Source organism: Colius striatus, chromosome 11 (genome assembly GCF_028858725.1).
Source record: "Colius striatus isolate bColStr4 chromosome 11, bColStr4.1.hap1, whole genome shotgun sequence".
Lineage (NCBI taxonomy): Eukaryota > Metazoa > Chordata > Aves > Coliiformes > Coliidae > Colius > Colius striatus.
In genome coordinates, this window is record NC_084769.1 from 13,664,825 (window position 1) to 13,685,818 (window position 20,994).

General features: G+C 43.5%; 1 protein-coding gene across 1 annotated transcript in view; it reads right to left on the reverse strand.

Moving 5' to 3' along the window:
- The window catches only part of GLI2 (GLI family zinc finger 2), a 193,620-nt gene that overhangs the window by 50,480 nt on the left and 122,146 nt on the right, over positions 1–20,994 (reverse strand). The window contains exon 3 of the mRNA XM_062004617.1: positions 16,531–16,636. Within this exon, the coding sequence (XP_061860601.1) occupies positions 16,531–16,636 (106 nt within the window). The remainder of the gene's footprint in view (positions 1–16,530; positions 16,637–20,994) is intronic.

Here is a 20,994-nt window from a genome sequence, read left to right on the forward strand (position 1 = left end):
GATTGTGACAAACAACAAACATTTCTCCACCAGCTCTAGCCTACAGTGTAAGACCAAGAAAGGCTCAACAGCACGAGAAACTAAATACAGTAAACAGAAGCCCAGTCCTGTGGTAAAACACAGCACTGTACAACTCCAACAGACTTCAAAGAAGACAGGATGCTGCCCACACTCTCCAAAACATAAGCTCATCATAAGAAAGGATCAAGTGTTTTACACATATGACCCAAAAAGCTTCTATTCCAAACCCTTTTTGCTCCCAGAACCATTGGTGTCATTCTTTACAGTGGCTCTCCTATTTTTCCAGTTTTACAAAGACACAAGAAAATATAACATATTTATCAAGGAAGGAAAAGGGAGCTGATGTTCCCCAGCTGCTTACTGCTGAAAGTTTACCCTAGTGCTTTTTAACCTGTGCTTTGCAAAACCCTTGGGAATCACAAAAAACTCCTTCAGGTGCTGTAAAAAACAGCAAAAAAACCCTGCAAGCCTCTTGTTATTCAGGCCAAATTCCCTATACTGTGCTTGACAACTCTGCTAGGAAATTTTTAGGGAGGCTGCAGACTGTAATAGCTTGCAAACCCCTCATTGACCCTATGCTTCCCAAAATCAATACAAATTACAGATGAGACATTCTCAGAGTAATCACTGGCCACTGCCCCAATCCATCCAACAGCCACCAGCACGCACCAGAGCACATACATGTGCTTTAGGCCTCGTGGCTGCACCAGAGCAGAGGTAACCACTTCTCCCATGTCGGCAGCACCTACGGGGACACTTGCCTCCTGCCGCCATGCACAGGGAGACCTGTGGGCCTCATCTTTCATCCTCTTATCTCGTGCAGCTATTCCTTATGCAGACACGTTTCTGTATACAAATCCCATTATACTTGACCCTCGATTCACCCTGTTTCCATTACAACGCTGTAGACTCAACCAGACTTGCTCCAGTGCCAACTCTGTGCTGTCATTCCTTGCACAGAGTGGTAATAAAGAAATCACTGTTTTAAGCTGACAAAGAACAGATTTCTTACTAAGTAAACACTGATGTTTTGGTAGGGAAATTAAGTTATAAAATTGTGTCTACAAAGGGAGACCATACAGATGGAGTTTGTTAAGAGACAGCAATACAGTCAACAGTGGTTAATTCAATTGCCTGCTACTTATCAGATTTTTTTTTTTAAAGACTTCTCCAGCTTTTGTAAATGCAAATTCAGAAAAACATTTCAAAGAGTCCTCATCATCTTAGCTGAAGAGTAATGCACACATGCACACAGCCTTTTGAGGCTCAAGAGCCTGCACTTGCACATCCACTGTGGTTGTGTTGGGGTCCAATAGGTCTGGTGCTCACAAGCCTATCAGGAGAGGAGGTCTGAGCACAGCACAGCTCATCACCATGCCACTATCCTCCAGAGACCTCTGTTTTCATGGCTGTGTCATAGTTTCACTGTCCTTGGCCACCTTTCTCATTTGCCTTTCTGCCTACATGATGCCCCACACCAATTTTAGATGCCCTAGACCAATTTAGATGCCCTAAACCTTCCTTCAGCTCAGGTGAAAACCAGGCACTAAGCTCAGTTTGGTAAAGGTAGGAAATTAGGTATCTCCAGTCCTCTGTTGAACCTGAAATGTCCTCCCTCAACTCAACCTTAGATGTTACATCTAATTCCAAAAAGTACCAGGGTGACATCAAGCTGCTGAAACTATTTCTGTCCTAAATGTAGCAATGGCAGAGGCACAGCCACTCTCTACACTCCTCTTTCCAGGGAATCACAGCTGGGTATAAGGTGCTGCCTGGAAACCAGGGGATTTTTTTACAGCATCAGCATTGGCAAAGGCCCTAGACATGCTCCTCATGCTACCAAATCTACTGATGGTCCATACTGCAGGGTTGGGAGTAGAAGCAGGATGTCTTTCATCCCTCCAACACCCTCAAAAAACACCCTTCTAGCATCTCACCGAACACCAGTTTATACTCCTGTTATAACACCTATGTGAAAAGAGGGGTGAGACCTCCAGCCACATTTCTACACACTCTGCCAAGACCTCAAACTATGCAGAGTCAAGGAAGAGGTAATTGTTGTCTTTGCATGGTCAACTGCAGGTGATCAGCTCATGTGTTTATAGTCATTGCTTTCCACAACAGCAGCCAAAGTCTATCTGAGACGATACTCTAGGCAGCCTGAACATAATGTCAATGAAAGCAAGTATACTTTGAGAAGAGCTTAAAATGACCACAGAATTGGTCAGGAAGGATGGAGAAAATGACTTATTTTTTGCATAGGATAAAGTTCACAATGGGATTCAGTGTGTAGCATGATGTAAAGTCCCAGGCAAGCCAAAAGGTGTTAACATTGTGTGCCCTTTAAATGATGCTTTTAGTCAGTAAAACGAGATGTGCTTAGGTTGGAACTATGTAAATACACTCAATTTATTAATATAAGGTGAAAATCTAAAAAAGAGATATTGCTAGGTAATTAAGTCACCAAGTATTGGTTCTATTTAAAATTCAAGGGAAGGGATATTAAACATACTCAGATTTTAATGAAAACATTTTGCAGTGCCTTTAATAATTCAGCACAAAATTTTATTTAAACATTTCTCTCCAGTATTGGAAATGGCAAATGCAGGGCCATGGCAATGGGGTCTGGGAATGAGAAAACAGAACTGCTAAGGTGCAGTGGGATATTTTACCTTTTTAGACAACACAATGACAAACAAATTAACCCTGGAAAACAAAGCTAAGCTGAAATCCCATCAGCAAGGCGTTCCTTGTCGAAGCAGCTATTGAAAGTTCCATCAGTCATCTTTTTGCTCCATAAATTTATCTTTTATAGTCCAACTTGATTTCAGTGGGGTATAAGCTCCTTCCTTCATTGTGGGAACAGGCTGATGATGGGACTTTAATGTATAAATATTTCTGGCTCAGAGTTACTTTGAAAACAGGACTTAGGATCCTACACTTTGCATGTTTGGGATTTCTTGGTTTTAGCTATAACTGCTGCTTGATTTGTTAAAATAAGCAAAGGATATAGCAGGTGAAAATAAAATGGATTTTAAAATTACTTTATGGTTTAAACAACCTATAGTGTTATTAGCAACCAAGAAAATTCAACTATCCAGAACTAAACTTGTAATAGTAACAATTCCCTTTATTCACCTCACATTGCAGACCAAGTTTTAAAGCTATTCATAATGTAATGGCAAAATAATTACTCTTACCCAGCACTGCAGTACGTGTTTGGTACTCATGAATGCTGTAAGGATTAATACACTCGCTATAAAAGAGCTTCAAGCCAATAGAAAAGGTACAAGAATTCACAGGGCATTTTCTAAGCTCAGACATAGAATATGTGAGGGACCGAGCAAGTGCAAAAAGAGTTGTAAGGACCTAGGTGCAGGGGATGAAGTTTTAATTACACAAATCCCACTTGAAAGTTCTCCTTCTGCTGTTCAACAAATCAGGACGAAAGTTGGAAAAGTCAAAAGTGAATAAGAAATGTAGTTGATGCTATTGTACCCTTGGATTTTTACTGGCATACTTGTCAAGCTCTTGTGATGCTTCTAATGATGACAGATTCCCTTGCTGCACCATTTCTATCTAGTACCTTCAGCCTTCAGGAACAGTGTCTGAAACTCTCCAGTTTTGTTTTAATTGAGGATTTGTTCCTGGACTCCAGAGACTCTTTCATTTGAAACTCAAATGCTAGCAAGGGGAGTGCAGACCATGCTATACTGTAGACAAGGAGATTATCTTTCATCCTAGCTTTCACACACTGAGGATGATAACAGGAGAAGCAGATTAGATTGAGGCCTTGCACTGGCAAGTAAGACAACACATGCACAAACACACATGGATACAAATCTCATTATTGCACTGGAAGTTCACAGATCACTGTGATTTTGCTAGTGAACGTGTGAAGCAGAAAATTGCCTTGCCTGGGAGAAGAGCCCCCAATGAACATGGAGATGATAAGGTTGGGGTTGGGTAAATGAAAGGCAAAGCACTGAAATCAATCACAACCAGGCTGGATGAGGGCCCATTTTATAATGAGGTAAAAAAACAAATGAAGGGAGAGCAAATCACCATGTCTAGTGCAAGATTTTGGGAGAAAGCACAATCTGCTCTTCAGTGTAAGGCAATGCAAGGAAATTTCTGTCCCTCACTCAGCTTGTGCTATTTACTGAGTCTTGCTGGAAAGGTCACGCACCCAATACACTGCACTCACGTGACATACCTGAAGCAATGTGATGTCCACGTACAAACTAAATCATAGAATCATAGGGAAGGGTTAGAAAGGATCTTTAGAAATCATCTAGTCCAACCTCCCAAACCCAAGTCTTTGCTCACCATGCATCCATCCTTATCAGAAATCTTTGTCACATAATTCACCAGAAATGAAAACTCTGCTCTGCAGAGATTAAGCGTGGAGAAATCAGGCTGATAGAATCCTGAGGTGCATCAGCACATCAGGACTTGAAGGAAAAGAAGCTACGGCTCACAGCGCTCGTACCTTCTTCACATTTGGCAGAAGCCAGATCTGCAACAAATAAATAAACAACTCTTTGAAGAGTTTCTTATTCTTGCGGTAACATTCATCTCAGCACTGACAGGATTCAAACCAGATGCAGTTAAGGGAAGTCTGGAGTCAGACCAGGTTTAGATCTTACATGCCAAGTGAGGTCAAGACCTAGCCAAAACTTGAATAGATGACTTGCAAATAAAATCCCAGGACATGGAGGAAGAGTTGTTGCTGAGAGAGTGCCTTTCCCTCTTACTCAATAAGCAGCACCAAGTGACCATGCTCTGGTGAGGGAAGCAGAGTGGTTGTCATTCCTATCCACTAAAGGCCAAAAGTCCAGTACATTTGTCCTTGGTAAAGGTCCTGTGGGACTCTTGAAAAGGCATGGGTTGTAAAATATCTGACCTAGCTCAATCCTATTTTAGTCTTTTACATTCTGGTCATCTCATTGCTGTCTGCCCTGAGGGAGGGTTTGAACTTTCCTGACTTAACTTGAAAATTGGTTTGGTTATGTGTGTGTGTGTGTACAATTTCTTTCACAAACATGTCTAGAAATTTATTTCAAGTTTGGAAGTCATCTATTATTTTTTTTTCAAGTGAATACAGTGGTGTGGGAACTGCTGCCATTGATTTCACTATGATCAATTCTCTTTTTGGAGACTTCTATAGTCTGGAAATAATATACAAACAGGTAATAACTATTTAAGTGCTCAAATGTACTAGATAAAATTTTGCAGATACCTCACTTTTCATCAGTTCCTGGCATTACATCTTACAGAGAAAAAGTTGTGCTGGATGACTAGGAGAAAAGGGAAAATGCTAGAAATAACATTTATATGACTTCTCCCCTGGGAACTAACTGCAAAATCCTTCCCACTGGTCTACAGATAACAGAGTTCTTTATCCTGACCTGGTCCATACTATATATTTTCTCTCATGCTGTATCCTGACCCTGACAAGATGACATCACAAAATGGGTGCCTCATGATCAGGGTAAAACAGCAGCAAAGATCTCATTTCAGTTCCTTCCAAAGAACTGGAAACGTTGTTGGCTCCTTGTGAGTCTTTTCACCCAAGAAGGACCACAACACTGGCTGATCTAATTGGTGATCAGTTACTCCAAGCAGCACCTCAAACACTGTTAATTCTTTGAAAATTAGATCTTCCTAGGAAGCAAATACCAGGACATTTTGTCCACATGGTACCATTGCAACTATGCCCCCTCCAAGTTGGCCTGTTTGACACCGGTTGTAGGATCTCTGTGGTGATGTTGGACTCACAGTAAAATTCTGTGGAAGTAGCCACAGAGTTCTAGACGCTCTTTGTTAGGCCTTGACTTCTACTTTGCCAAAATTATTTAAGGAAGGGTAACTGAAGACTTCCATAAGAATACCAGTAAATAATCCAAACAGGTCTCAAATCAACTGCCAAGGCCATGTTGGCACAAGAAAAACCTCTAACATAAACTATTTTCACAGCAGGAATACAGAAGTGGATTTAGTAAACATTTCTACTTTATGATATCTTCCAAAGAACACTTCTCTCCAGAACAGTATGTGAACATGCATTTAAGTTCCTCTTAAATCGATGGACCTAAGCAGGTATTTTTAATTAAGCATATACTTAGGTGTCTTCCTGAATAAGGAGAGACTTAAAAACAGTTCTGTAGCCTACATCATTTTCTGTACGTCCCTCTGACTCATCAGCTCATAATTTCTTTTCAACTATCTTCTACAAATATCTTTCTTTGCTAATCCCCATTAGATTGATCTTCCTTTCATTTACTAATTGGATGACTGAATGCATTAATTCCTTCACCACCCTATCTTTCTACACGCTGCTTTTTGTCATCTACATTTTCTCTTCTCAAATATCATACTGCACATGAGTTTGGATGAAAGATAGCATACGAATTCAAGTGTTTTATATCACAGTACAGACAAATAGTCTCAAACAAGAATATACATGTAAGAACATCACCTGAATGCAGCTGTAAGCTTGCAGCTTTCCTGTTTTTTAATGTATTAACCACACTCGGGTAGTCTTTCCTCTACCAGTGGTAATTCGGGATGTGTGGTTACTCTGTGGGATCTTAAGAAGCTTTCAGATGAAGTATTCAATCAGCAGGTGCCATATCAGGCAGATAGTTTGCAAATCAAAAGCCATATAAGTAGCTACAGAAACAAGCTAAGAAAGCCTCTTGTGAAGGGGAAAGAGGGAGAATAAGAAAAATTCTTCTCCAGGATGCTTTTACAGGATTGAAAGGAAAATATTTCTAAGGCTCTTAAAGGACTTAGGAACACACATTTATTTATCAGAGAGACTTACATTGAAAAAGGTCAATGTGACTGCATTTCATGCAGCACTAACATATCTTTTCAGGCACGCTTGACTGAACACAGGTGCTGTTATGAGCAACTTGGGTATGTGTTTGAGGTGTAGGGAGAGGTACAAGAAAGAGATAAAATGAGTTGCAGCAGGAAGAAATATCTCTGCTGTGAGGAGGTTCCGCCTGTACGAAAGAAACACTGATGTAGAAAGGACAGGAGGTGGTGGTGGAGCCCAAGTCTCAAATTTAATCTAACAGTAGGTGCTCAGCAGCCCACAAGGGTGGAAAAGGAGAGTTCCTCCCAGGTTCCCACCATGCTGTAAAGTGTCCTCCCCTGCAAGTATCAGCTTTTAAAACAAACCCATCAAAAGACTCACAATCTGCTGGTTTTTCTATCAGCTACCATGATCAATCATATCAAAACCCAACCCCATACATGCCAATAAAGTCAGCACAGGGTATGTAATAAACTTTCTCTAAGTGGAGTCTGGCCAACTGATATCAACTAAACCCCGAATATGTTTTTTCCATAGCACATCCTCCCACAAGATTTGCCACATGCACATTCCTACAACAGAGATGGGGCAGAAAACATTCCTGTCAGTCCTACAGAAGCTGTACTACCCAGATATGTAAGCTGGACACCAAGTATGCACAGCCACCTCATTAATGTGTTTGTGTTTCTTAACATAATTTCCAGCCCTTTTCTTAATTTTTAGGCCCTTAACTCCTAGGGCTGGCTTTGGGGTTCTGAGATTCAGTGCAGGTTGGGGGAGTTAGACATCGACTGGGATCCAACACGTTTGAAAAGCCCACTGTGTCTTTGCATTACCAGCACCTGACAAACTGTCCCTAAGGGTCAATATTATTTTGAAACCCACAACACCCACTTTAAACATAACAGTTAGTCAGTACAGCGAGACTTATGATCTGAAATCACACAGGTACTTTCTAAAATTTGACCCTTGAGTAATGCTCTAAACTTCAGCTCCGTTAGTTGTCTATTTAATATCAATGGTGAAACGTAAAAGAGCAAGCATGAAAAGCCTCCGAGGCAGAACATTGTGGAAAATCATAAATTCTCAAAATGGTCTGGCACACAGAAGAAAAACATACATATATGGTTTAGTGTCAAAGGGAGGGACCTAGAAAGCCCGCTTAAACACGTGCATTCCCACAGGAGTACTCTGCAGATCTGAGATTTGCCAGAGCAACAGCACCCAGTTCTGCCCTTTGGTTTGTGCAGATGTGTGTGCACAGCATTAGCTGAAGGCAGGGTATCCAGATCAACAGTCCTGCCAAAGAGGGTCTTTTCTTTATTAGTTTTGATGTTTTGTCGTTTGGGTTTTTTTCCCCCCGGCCATCTGGGTGGTCTGAGAATCAGACCCGAAATACCTAGGATCCCTCGAACCACATGTTCTAATCCCAGCAGAGTTGACTCAGTCCTTCATCCTTCCAGGGTAAATTGACTTCTCTGCTCTTTGTTGCGTGGGGGGAACTTTTGGATGAGATTTGAAAATTTCCGCTCTGTATGGACATTAAAAATCCTACATTTTTCTTCCAGTATCACAAGCCAACATTCCTGCTATTAGTTTTTATCTCTCAGCACCTCGTGTTATTTGCTGCCCATGGCCACTGGTAGCTGGGAATTCAGATTAACCAGCACCTGAGAAGTGGTGTGCCGCAGGCTTCATTTCACAAGCCAATGGGATGGATGGTTTTTGTCCATTTATCTCCACATACCCTGGAAGGATTTCAGAGAAACACAGTGAAAATGAGGAGGCTGAGCAGATTGATATTTGAGTATATGCTGCAGGCTGCAGCCTGGCCAGTTCATTAGTATGGAGAGGGAGGAAGGATATGACAACATGCAGCAAGTATCTGGAGGGATGTGTTACACAAAGTGTGCTAGGAGCAGAAGGGTGAAATTCGGGGAGAGAAAAAAAAGAGGGTGGACTAGCAAGGTGAGCTTTTTATATTGAGAAAGGATTTGTTGCAGGATAGAGTAAAAGTTCAACCAAGAGCCAAAGGACCAGAAAGGGGAAACCTGCACACCCCTGCGCTGTACAAGAGTTAAGTGCTATGCAGGAGCAAACCACCGCAACAGGTCTCATTGTCTCTTGTCCTCTTGACCGTAAGAAGCTGTTGAGAGGTGAAACATCATCTAGAGAGGGGATTTATTTAGGATTAAGAAAAAAGAGAACCCTGTGCTTCACATTTAGCTGAGAGAAAACTTGAGAAACAAATTAATAACGTGAGAGTTTAAAAGGGCAGGAGAGTGGCACAGAACACTTATCCATTTTCACAGGACGCTGAAAGCAATGGAGAACGGGCAATACTATAGAAATAGCTTCTGAAAGACCTGCACTCTTTGTTTAGAAACTCTGTAGAAAGCAGCAGGGGAATAGAGTTCAAATAAATTTTTCCTAAAGCACAAGCTTAACAGTGGATAAGGTGGAAGCATGAAGTCACTTTTAATCTACTATAAAGTGAGGTAAGCAAAGGGATTATCACTTAAGACTTGCTGACATGAAGCTCTGAGAATGACATTTAAAAGCAATGGTGGATTACAGAGTGACATCATATTAAACGAACACATGCCAGAGGTTTACATAAAAGACCTCAGAGATCAGGCTGTTGTTCCCAATACTGAAACCCCCTAGCTGTTTTTATACTTCTGGCAGTGACCAGGCTAAATTAGAGCTGCAGTTTTTCATTCAGTAAGTCGTGATGTCACAGCACTAGCAACTCGGTGGCCCAGATCTTCACTAAGTGCTAACGGGCACAACTCCATCTGAGCTCATCGAGGCCCCTCACGCCAGTGTGATGCCACCAGCATCAAAAGTCTGATCTGTGTCTTACTGCATAGTACAGTCACTCTGAAATCATGCACCTTCAAGTGCCTCTGGACTTCAGTTTTGGGTTTCTCAAAGTATTCTAAAGGCTATTTAACTAAACATACACAATAAAACTATCTGTGGTTTAAGGAACAGTATAGATGTGCAAATCTCTCTCATTAATGGAAAAGGCTTGAAAATTGTTAACAAGATTCAAAAGACAAAACCGGGGGTTTTGTGTTTGGCTGGTTGTTATTTTTGGTTGTTTTGGTTTTGGTTGTTTTTTTTTTTCTGTGGAATAGTTTATCAGATTGGAAGAACCTTCAGAAACATTCTATCCCTGATGAGTGTTTTGGATTATATCTGCCCCATTTTCAGAAGACCTGATAAGCCTGTCCTCCCACTGAGGTCAGGAGATGAAAAGCATGTACCTTCCCAGTTTCTGCACAGGTAGGCAGTGCTGTGTACTTCTTTCCTGATATCTGAAAACATGTCACAAGCCTCTTCTGAGGTCACAGACCACCTGACTCTTCTTAGCTCTCAAAACATCAGGAGGGCGAGTATTGCTCTAATGGCATTTTAAAGATGGGAGAACTAAAGCACAGATGGAATTAAAGTAATTATTCCAGTTCTTAAAACACGACAGCAGCAGCCCAGTATTTAATCTGTGGTATCCTGGAGGTGGATTAGGTGACCATCAAGTATTAGTCCTGGTAGTTTTACAGCGAGATCGATATTGATCCTCCCCCAAATCACCTCCTGTAGGTTACCAAAGAGCCACCTAAAAGCAACACACTCCTGCTAATTACAGACCAGGGAGAAGTTTGAACCAGCCTTCTGGAGGGGACCAGCCTCTGCACACCATTGCATGCTCATACGTTCTTATTTTTTAAAAAATAAATAAAAGAAGCAAGTGGGAAAGAAGAGGACAGAATAAATTGGATGTGGGAGCCCCCAAACCTGTTTCCCAAATGAGCAATGTATCTATTTGGTGAAAGTCGTAAAACTTTGCAAAACACATAAGAAAGCCTCTCTGAGCCTCTCTGAGTTTGCTTTGACTCCTGAGGGAGCTCACTCTATCTCCAAAGCAGCACAGTACCATCAATCATGACCTGCCAAGGATTTTCTACTCTGGTAGCAAAGTAAATATGAAAACACACGGGTTTTATTGGCACGTACGTTCTGTGGCTCACCCGAGCAGCATCCTTGCTGCAGGAGCAACCATTACCTGGGGTCCCATCCTAAACCTCCTGATGGGATCAAAGCTGCAGCCCTGTGGGAGCCGTGTCCCATGGAGGGTAACCAAAGACACTTTATGTACGCCCGACGATGCACAAAGGCAGCCCCACAAACTCCAGCTTCCCTCCACCATCGGCTGAGGACACAAATTCCCTTGTGAGAAGAGGATGACTGAGAGGCCCGGGCAGAAAATGGGGAGCACTGACAGGGAAGCCCTGGTAGGGCTTGGCTGGAGCATGGTCGGGGCCACGGAGACATTTGGGAAATTTCACCACAAAACTCCGACACCCCTTCACTGAGTGTGTTGGAAGTGTTTTTTCACAGCGTTTCTATCTGACAAAATTGAAGTGGGGTTTGTGTGTGAGGTTTATTTTTTAAATAGGAATGGCAAAAGGCACATCTGTAACAATAGTAAATTCCAACTCTAAAACAAGAGAGACTGGTGTTTCTCAAGGCACAGTTATAAGATGATGATGATGATTATTTTTTTGTATGGCTAAACAACATATTTTCCCTTAACCCCAATTGGCCTCCCTTGGCTGAAACTCACAAGGAACAACAAAGGAAAGAGAAAACGAGCCTGAAACAGATATCCAACGCGGAAAATCTTGAGTTCAACACTAAATTTGGCAAATTTGTAAACACTTAGACATAGTCGTTTTACGATTAAATGTTTAACAGTCACCTTGCCCACCTGTGAATTACCCTGCCTGAACAGCTCAGGAACATTGGAACTGGTCCTGAAAAGGTATTCAGTAATTTTTAACATAGCAAAAAGAAAACAAACTTCAACAAGGAGGGGTAATAGGATCAGATAAAGAAAAAAAGTGTAGGCTGAGTATCAGGAAAAATCTGTAATATATTAAGATCTCAGGGAAATGGAGGAAGATCCATGATTAAACCAGATAAAATCCTTACCAGAGGGAAATTAAGGGCAACTCCACATTGTCATGGAGATGGAGCCTTCTCTATGTTTAGATCTTTGGACAATTCATCCTCATGAAAGCCATGGAATATGTGACTATTGGCTCAGGAGGGTTTTTTAACTATTTTTATCTGCAGACAGAAGAACAACAACAACATTTTGTTAATAAATAATGTCAGAACTGCATCCTGAAACACCACCAGGATGTCGGTAGGAAAACAAGGCTGCTTTTGTTGTTACACTGCATAATGCCTGATGGGGCTTAACCACAGTTTAGAAGCTACTGTTAAAAAGCTTCTTGCTGAGTCAAGTCTAGGCATGCTGTTTACAAGGGTTAGCCCTGAAGGTTCTTGCATTGGCAGAGATTTTTAAGCTGAGCTAAGGAGTTTTTAGTTATTTTTGTTGTGCTTTAAGACAAAAAAAAAAAAGTTACAAGTAGCTCAGCACACCTAAATGTGAGGAGCGGAAGGGAACTATCTGTAACCACCTGCCATATCTGCCAGCGGCTCTCCTCTCTAGTCAAAGGCTTGATCTTGCAAAACTGATGCTGAGTTCCCTTGGTTTAAAGTGGATAGAGTTACTGCAGAGACCAGGCCCTACTGAAGGAGTATGCTAAAACACAAAATAGATCCTTTTTAGAAAAGGATCTGTTCTAACTTATGAAGTGAATTTGTTTGATTCAGCTTTGAACCTGCTGAAATACCCTGGCTGGTGGCTTCCACTCCAGTATCACTGATCTATGCTCTGTTTACAACCAGCGGTGCAGAGTGAAATTCTGACAGATCAATAAAAGCTGCATGCAGAAAATGCATGCAACACACACCACTGCCCTGCCACAGAGCCTGGGCCATCCTGAAACTGCATTATCACAATGGGCTACAAAATGAATCAGAATCTCCAAATTTATTTTGCTGGCATTTCCTAGCTTTTGAGAGCTGTGGTTTGCAACCTTAATGGTAAGCAGATGTTGTTTTGTGGATGTAGTGCCTCATGCAGTTTACGTGTACCAATACAATTTAATTTATTCATTCTGCTATCATTCTAAACTCCTGGAATAGATTTTATCCTACATTTGATTTTAATCCATTCTGGATTACATACTTTTGCAGTGTCCACTCCATCTTCCATATGACCACAAGCTCACAAGCATTGGAACCCAGAACGATGCCTTGAACCCACAATATTCCTGTTGGTTTGCGCCATGAGTAGCTCAAGGATCATCATCAAAAGATCATCAAGGTCTTTTTTCCAGAAAAGCCAAGCAAGCACCAGGGTTCTGACAATTGTTCTTAATACCAAAACAAAAGATGTCAAAAAATGAAAGATATTAAAAAACAAAAGGTATTACCAAATAGGTAAAAATAACAGAGGATGTACAGAAAAGTGAGTTGTCCTAATGACCAGAGAGACATTGAAAGACCCCCAAAAAGCCCCCTAGAAGTATGCTTCAAGGAAATACCAATGTGATCTTCTTCTGGACATATATTAATAAATGCTTGGTGATTTGGAAGAAGACTTAAGTCCTGAAAATTATTTGTCATTAACAAACGAGGAAATCACTGTTTAACGAGAAAATCACTGAGATGTAAAGACAGACAGTAATGAGCAGAAATGCAGCAAATCTTTCAGGACCCTGCCTTGACATGTGGGTCTTCTATTACTTGAGTCTTCCATATTCCCATCTATATTCTTGAGCAAAGGGTCCTGCAGGTGGTCCTGCACAAGAGAGCCTTGCACACCACTACCGTCCAGTTAGGATGAAATAACATATGTTCTCATTAGGCCAAGTGCAAACAGTGACGAAGGGGAATGCACTGCCATGTCACATCGAGCAATCAGGGTACAAACCTTTGACATAATGCAGCAGGCAAATAATAAGACCCTGTAGTTAGCAACAAATGAGACTACACTTAATTTGCTGTGCAATGTTCATGTAATTAGTTGAATTTGGTACTAGCAAGACAGCAGACAGCTAGAATATGGGCTTGATGAATTGGGGACTCTCTGTCAGGCACCAATCACATTAATCATAAAGCCAAAACTCAGTGACACAATTTTTCCTTCCAAACATTTGCCATAATTTTCTAGAGTGAAAATATGCACTTGCCTTTTTTGAGTTGTTTACTTTAAACACAAGAATTTCTGTGCCATGAAGTACAAATTTCTAGACGCTCAACTGTGCCCACAGAGTCTACCCAGCCTACCAAACAAGAGCCACACAACCACTAAGTATATTCTAGCCCAGCTCCACCGTCATCTTCTGGAAGATTTTACATTGAATTATCCTACAGAGAGGAGGGTCAGCACTATGTTATGACTTCCAGAGCAGAGACTGGAGAAGAGGAAAATGAATTAGGACAAAAACTAGAGGAAGAAAGGGCAAGAGAAATTAAGATGTTTACAGATAAAATGAAAAGAGAAAAAATGGTTGAGAGACTAACTCCACCGCTGGTGAGAATCTTCCCAGTGTGGTTGTGCCCACAGTCCAGGGCACTTGGAAAAGTGTCAGACAGAAGTGGCATTCCCTTGACCCTAAAAAACCCACACAACCAAGAAACAGCTGGCTGCTCAGCTTTGGTGTCTCGCCAGCCACAGCATCTTTCAGTGCAATGCCCAGGTAGTTTCAAAGATGACTATGTTTCCTCTTCTAAGATCAACAACCAAGTTTACTCTCCAGTACCTCACAACTCTTTTATGCGAGAGGTGTTTCTGGGAAGATTAAAGATCCATAAGAAGAAGAGCGATATGTATTTGTCAACAACTCTACCCAAATACTAAACAGGACACTCTTGATACACTGATAGACAAAAGTGGTCATTGCTAAGGCAGCAGGTTATTAACACTGGCACGGATTAACTGCAATCTGCTAGCACTACACACTTAGCCAGGGTTGATCAGTTGGACAACTACAATATGATAAAATACTGTCTGCTGTCACCAGGTGATTTCATTCACAGGTACAAGGCACCAGCTGGCAAGCTCTTGGCTGCATTTTGGAGAAGACTTTGTTTTGTGACCCCACCGAAGAAACTGCTGTGAAAGTCCAAGGCAGACACAGTGCACCCGGATCCTTCTCGCGAGGAGCAATGGGGAAGCACTGAGAGGGGCACACAAATAACCTGTGCCAAACAGCAAAGCATGTGCCATCCTTTCTTCTAACCACTGTTTTGAGTATTGCCCCTTTTAGAAGCCAGTGTGTGCTTTATTAGCCAGAGCTCTGGTTTATTAACTATCTCCCAATAGCTTTTTTTTTCTTAAATTGTCTTTCTTTTTGCCACAATTTTTGCATGTACTTGCACAAAGATCAGAACTATTTCAGTCCACTCCCCCCCTTAGCCCCCTCAGTTCCCATATTAGCAACCTGTTCTGTCTTTGCACACAGCAGGGAAGTATCTGCTCTGCCCCTTTAAACATCCAGTCACACTGACTGCCAGCCAAAGAGACGACGACTTGTCTTCTGCTAGGATCCAGGGGAATGCCCTATCTTTTTTTCCCCACAGCATTTTGGAACCAGAATAAAGACTTGGTAGCTGTGGGACTCCACAGATCTCCTGGCTGCCTCTGTCTGTGTTACTTGCCTCCCAGGGACAGTTTCCCCTCCTCACACCTACCCAGAAAAAGCGCAGATCTACAAAAAGCCCCTGCAAAGCTGGGTGAGCACTCACCCCAGACGGACAGCGAGGCTGCAGTGTGGCTCCAGGGCGTCAAATGAGTGTATTTTGAGTGATCAGCTCTATTTGTTCTTTCCTTACTCTTCTTGCAAAATGTTTCTGACCCTTACAGGTTTCCTCACACCAAGTGCCCTGGCACCTGTCTCAGTTAAGGGATTTTGGAGTAGCCATCAGGCTGTTTCTCATCTCTCACAGGGATGGTGCATTTCAGGGACAAGGAGAAACCTTTCCAGTCACACGGTCACCACAGCCTTTGCTGACGTGATCCCTGGCTCCATTTCTCCTGCCCTGATCAAAGCTTCCAGCAGGTAAACCCAGATCACTCTATAAGCATGTTCTCCAATGCATCAAGGACTATTGAATTGTCATGGCCTGGACAAGATTAACCATGATCCCTCCCCTCTCAGAATACAGCCCCTGAGTGGCATTTGTGCTTATTTCCCATCAATTGCCCCAAGGTAGGAGACTTCTGGCAAGGAGGCCACCATCAAAACCCAGGGTCCTGCTCCTCTGGAGTGGACACAAGCACCCAGGTGAGGATCTTCCTCTTTACTACATTTTAGAAAACATTGCCCAGCTTGCCTGGGCTGTTATCTGGTGAAAAAAATCAAACGGAGTTATAGCCTTTCTCTGCCATGCCCCCAGCTGCCGAGCGCGGAGGAATGGTACACACAAGAGTCCCAAGCAGAGTGAGCAGTGCTCGGTCTGCGCCAAGATGGGGTCAGAAATGACCCAGGCACGGCAGCGAGATGTGAGAAACACCATGGGCACAAAACCATAAGTCAAGCCTGTGCCCGGGACCTCAGTCGGACAACGACGCAGACGCCCTGTGCTCCCATCCCACTGCTATAGGGCACTCCTTGGGTGAGGACAGTGGGGTAGAGGGCAGCCGTTGGGGTCAGACTGCCAGGAGGACAGGGAGTCCCTGGGACCTTTGCAGTGGGGTTTGGCACACAGCGGGCAGCCGACGTTCTAGCAAGGTACGGGAGCGGAGGTGCAAGACTTACCCGTGGATAGCGTGGATAGAGTGAGGCTCGTAATGGTATCGTCCTTCCTGGTGGCGCATGTCAATTGGTAAAGGAGCGTGGAAGGCTGGAAAAATGTGCTGCGGCACTGTGGAGGGGAATAGAAGAAGAAGAAGAAAAAAAAGGGACTTCAAAAACTTTTCCTTTCCTTTTAAAACAATTTCAAAGGCACTAAATCTCCATGAATTTCAGAGCAAGAGCAGTGCAAGACAAGGGGTCCTCATGATATCAGCGCTATCATACACCAGAGAAGTGGAATGAATAAATAATCAAAGTCATGCGGAGAAATCCTACATCTTCGACATAAAAGATCTCCAACAGGGTTTTTGACAAAGACAAGCAGCTAAGCGCTCTTTGAACTTCAGGAGATTATAGGAAGCACCAAGGAAAACTAGACTTGCAACGCAAATCAGACTCAACAGAGCCTGGCGGGATCCAGACCTGTGTCGTCCCTCATGCCTGGAGTGGCAGCAAACACCTTTCCTGAAGGTCTGTACACACGGGTTGAAAATATTTACCTAAAAATGTAACAGTGAGAGCAGTGCTAATGCAGACTGTCTAGGCAGTCAGAAGAGGCTCAAAAGTGCCTACTGCCAGGTTCTGAGAGAGGAGCCCAAATTGCTCTCACTTGTAATCACTTGAGGCCCTATTTTTTATTCATTTGAGAAGCTTGTTTCATCTTTGATGGAAAGATAAAGTGGTCTCAAAAGGCAGAGAACACCTACATTGACTTATTAAATCTACAGGTTTTAATATTTATTATTGACCCCAAAAGTTAACAGCGAGAATATTTGAGTGAGTTGAGCTGATGGAAAATTCATCAGGTTATTTCTCCGCGCCACCCCCGACAACACTGCCTGGCAGCCTGGGCCTTTCCTGCTAAAAATCCAGAAGCTAAAGAAATACAATTAGCAGAGTCTCGATAACGATACCATCCAGTCACCCTCTGATAGGGCTCATCACATCCATAATGATGCCGCTTCTTAGATTTGTACCGGCTACCTGATTAAGGATAAAGGCTGGTTGTTCTCTGCAAACAGTCAGAAACTCTGCATTAAAGACTACTTGATATCGTTGCAGGTCTTCCCATTCCCTCTCTGGCTTCTTGGCCTTTCTGTCTAATGGGAGACTAATAGCAAAACAAACCCCAGCCTCCTAAAGTGAGCATTTCCAAGCCCAGTCTGCGCTCGGTATTTCACTGTGACTTGCCTCCGTGACAGGTAGCATCTCTCTGTAGAGTGGGGGAGGACCATCCAAAACCAAAGTGTCAAGGCTTGGGCCAAGTCTCTCGCTGATGTTCAGCAAACTCCAGTAAACAACAAACTCTTTTTCTATGGAAGACTTAAAGTTCAGCCTTTTGCATCTGTGACTCCGGCTGCAGCGGAGCTACGCTGCCCGCGTCCTCTGAGGCTGGGCTCCGTGTGGGTCCGTCGCGCCGAGCCGGCGTGAAATCCCTGCAGACGTCTTTCCCGGCATATCAGCAGGAGGATCTGAGGCTCCTACTCCCATTGCAACGCACGATCCCCGAGCACGGCGCGGCACAGGCGCGTCAGCCAGGCTGCTGGGAGAGGTGAGAGACTACACAAAAACAACCCTCCTGCCAACTCTGCTGAAAGGCGTTAAGCTAAGGTAGTCGGGTGGAAAGTATTTAAGGCTCCGCAGCAGGCTCACTCTCCGTGCTCCAGCGAAGGGCTGGCACTGCACACTACCTGATACACTGGGAGCATTTTTGCAGCTCGCCTAATGTCAGTGCACAGTAGGGTAACTGTTAACTGCCTTCCCCCCTTCTGCTCCCCTCCCCTTCTCTCCCAAAAGCAGTTCAGGGAGAGAATAAACTTGCACCTTTTAGGATTTGCTTTGGCAGGAGGAAGATTCACCCTTTAACCATCCTGGGTAGGGACAATCTGTTACACAAGGACACTTATAAGGAGTCTTCATTTTAAGAGACAGCCAGTGTTTTTCCAGGTCAAAAACGCAGCAGAGCTCAGCCCTCACATCCCATCCCCTGCTCACGCAGCACCACACAGCCTCTGTTCTCTCCAAACAGCTGCCAAACACCTAAAGCTGCTGTCCTCCTCTCTGGGGACATTGCTGTCCCCTGACCACAATCTCACCACAACCCATGGCTGCTGTGGGAACCAGAGGGTGTGAGGCATACCAAGGGACATACCAAGTATGGTCCCAAAATCAACTGTCCCTGCACAGACAACAGAAGCATCCCTTCCACTCTGAGTCCCTCGACTGAGCTTCCTGCAGTGCTCACCTTGTTTTTACACCACACAAATCCAAAGGAGCAGAGACTCACCTTCGGTCTTAGAGTCAACCTACACAGCCCAGCTGGTGGCATCCCTACATGTAAATTTTTCCAACCTCCCAAAACAGGGTGGACATTCTGCTTGTAAAGGGTAAGTCCAGGGCTAGGTTAACCCCTAAGCTGCAGGAAAGTGTGAGTTAACATGGGCTGAAGCTGGCTTGGCCATCATGGTAGCATTCTAATAATACAGATTCATACCCTTGGGCAAATTCCTTGGACCAGTTTCATTCAGCAATAATGATGAAACCATTTAGAACAACGGGTCAGTCTGAATCGCTTAAAACCCAGGCCAGTTATGTTTTCTTTTGTAACTGCATTTCAAAGCAATTGGCTGCTGAGGTATTATTGGAAATTGCTCTTGTGCTAGAACAGTCTTTCCCTGTCACTCAGGAGAGCTAGGAAAAAGAAAACATGAGGTGTTTGCTGTTTGGCCTCTTTTTGTAGCTATCTGTTGGTATAAAAGTGACATCTGAAGAGAATTTCTTCACACCTCTGATTATTAATGGGAGAAAAATTTCCATGAGCTTCTTCCCTCCCCATTGGGAAGGTGTCATTGGGTTTCTTTTTTTTAGCATATCAGTCTCTTTGGATGATGCAAGGGTCAGCAATACCTCTGCCTTGGGCACCTGTTTCACTCTTCAGCTCTCATTTCCAGCCCTGCCATGTGCTTTGTGCTTTGCTGCCACCAAGGGTGAGGGGAAGGGTTGTTTTCAGTGATGTCCCTTTGCAACATCCTGCTTGAAGTCTTCTCCTCCGCTTGTTTCCTTGCCCGGGAGCACCAGCCAAGCCTGTGGGCTCCAGCGGCTGGTGCTGTTCCTTTTTATTCTCTTCCAGGTGCTTGGTCAGAAATAATGAATGGTTTTATAGGCAATCAACTACCAATTCATAAACGTCAGCCCAGCTCTGCTTCTTGTTCCCACCCCTCCCGAAGAGGACAGCGAGCTGGCAGCAGGACAGCAACACACGCTGTTAACAAAGATGGATGTTTTACACATACAAGTTAAAAAGACAATTATATTCAATTACTTCAAGTAAGTCATGGTGATGCATTCCTGAATAGGCACGAGAAGGGCAATATGATGATTAGGGCAATGAATTTGCCAACTTTAATCTAATCAAGGCAATCTTTTGTTTAGCATTATCTGCTTTGCAGTGGCAGAGGATTTACTAAACCCAAGGAACCTTCACAGATTTAACCCCAAACCTGCCCAGTTAGTGCTAGTAATGATGATTGTTTCACACAGAGGGAGGAAGGTTTTACCAGAAGGCCTGGGGAAAGCTTTCTGCTGGGAAAAAGGTATGGACCAGGTTGAGCTATGCCGTATGATACACCAGGGTGCCAGAGCACGACATGGCACCTCCAAGTCTCCTAACCCTGGAACAACAGATAAACGTTTTCTTTGGCTTCTGCAGAAGGAAGAGAGAACCAAAAGAACAAACTAAAGCAGCCCCCAAGAGGCAGGGAATGGTGGGAAAACAGGGTGTTTCATACAGAAATACCATGGCTTCTCATCCTGCCAGTGGCAGGCAGGTCCCAGGGTGAAGGAGCAAGGCAACTGGGAGGCCCCACCTTCCACCCAGACGCTGCTCGTGCAGGAATGCGTCTGCTTTGCTGCGCCGTTTTGATAAGAGGAAAGACGCTGTTACCTGTCCCCACTTGTCGGAGCTGATTTTCTGGCCAAGGTTTATAAACGAGACACAGACCTCCCACTGCTGTATTCTCAGCCTTGTCTATTCAAAGGCCAGCCAGCCCTCCGGCTTCAAAGAGAAAAGATATGAGGCAGAAGCGCGGGTTTAAAGGGGATGTCCCTTTGCCGAAAATCCCAGGAATCAGGGAGGGAGGCATCAGAAACAGGCATTTTTTGAGGATGATGCAGGCTTTTGATTATCTCCACAGATAAACCTGTGCTTCAAGAGGAACGTAGGCTGCGTGTATGGGTTTGTATAGCAAGCAAAGGAGCCGTTTTGACATCGCTCACAGCAGCACCTCTTTTTGAGCCCAAAAAGGAGAATTAGGGAGGGTCAAATAAGCTTTTTCTATTCCAAATACTTCAGCCTACAGATGTGATCACTGAAAAAAAGTCCCAAGCAAGTAGCAGAAGAAAAGAAATCGACCCCATGTCGCTGAGTCG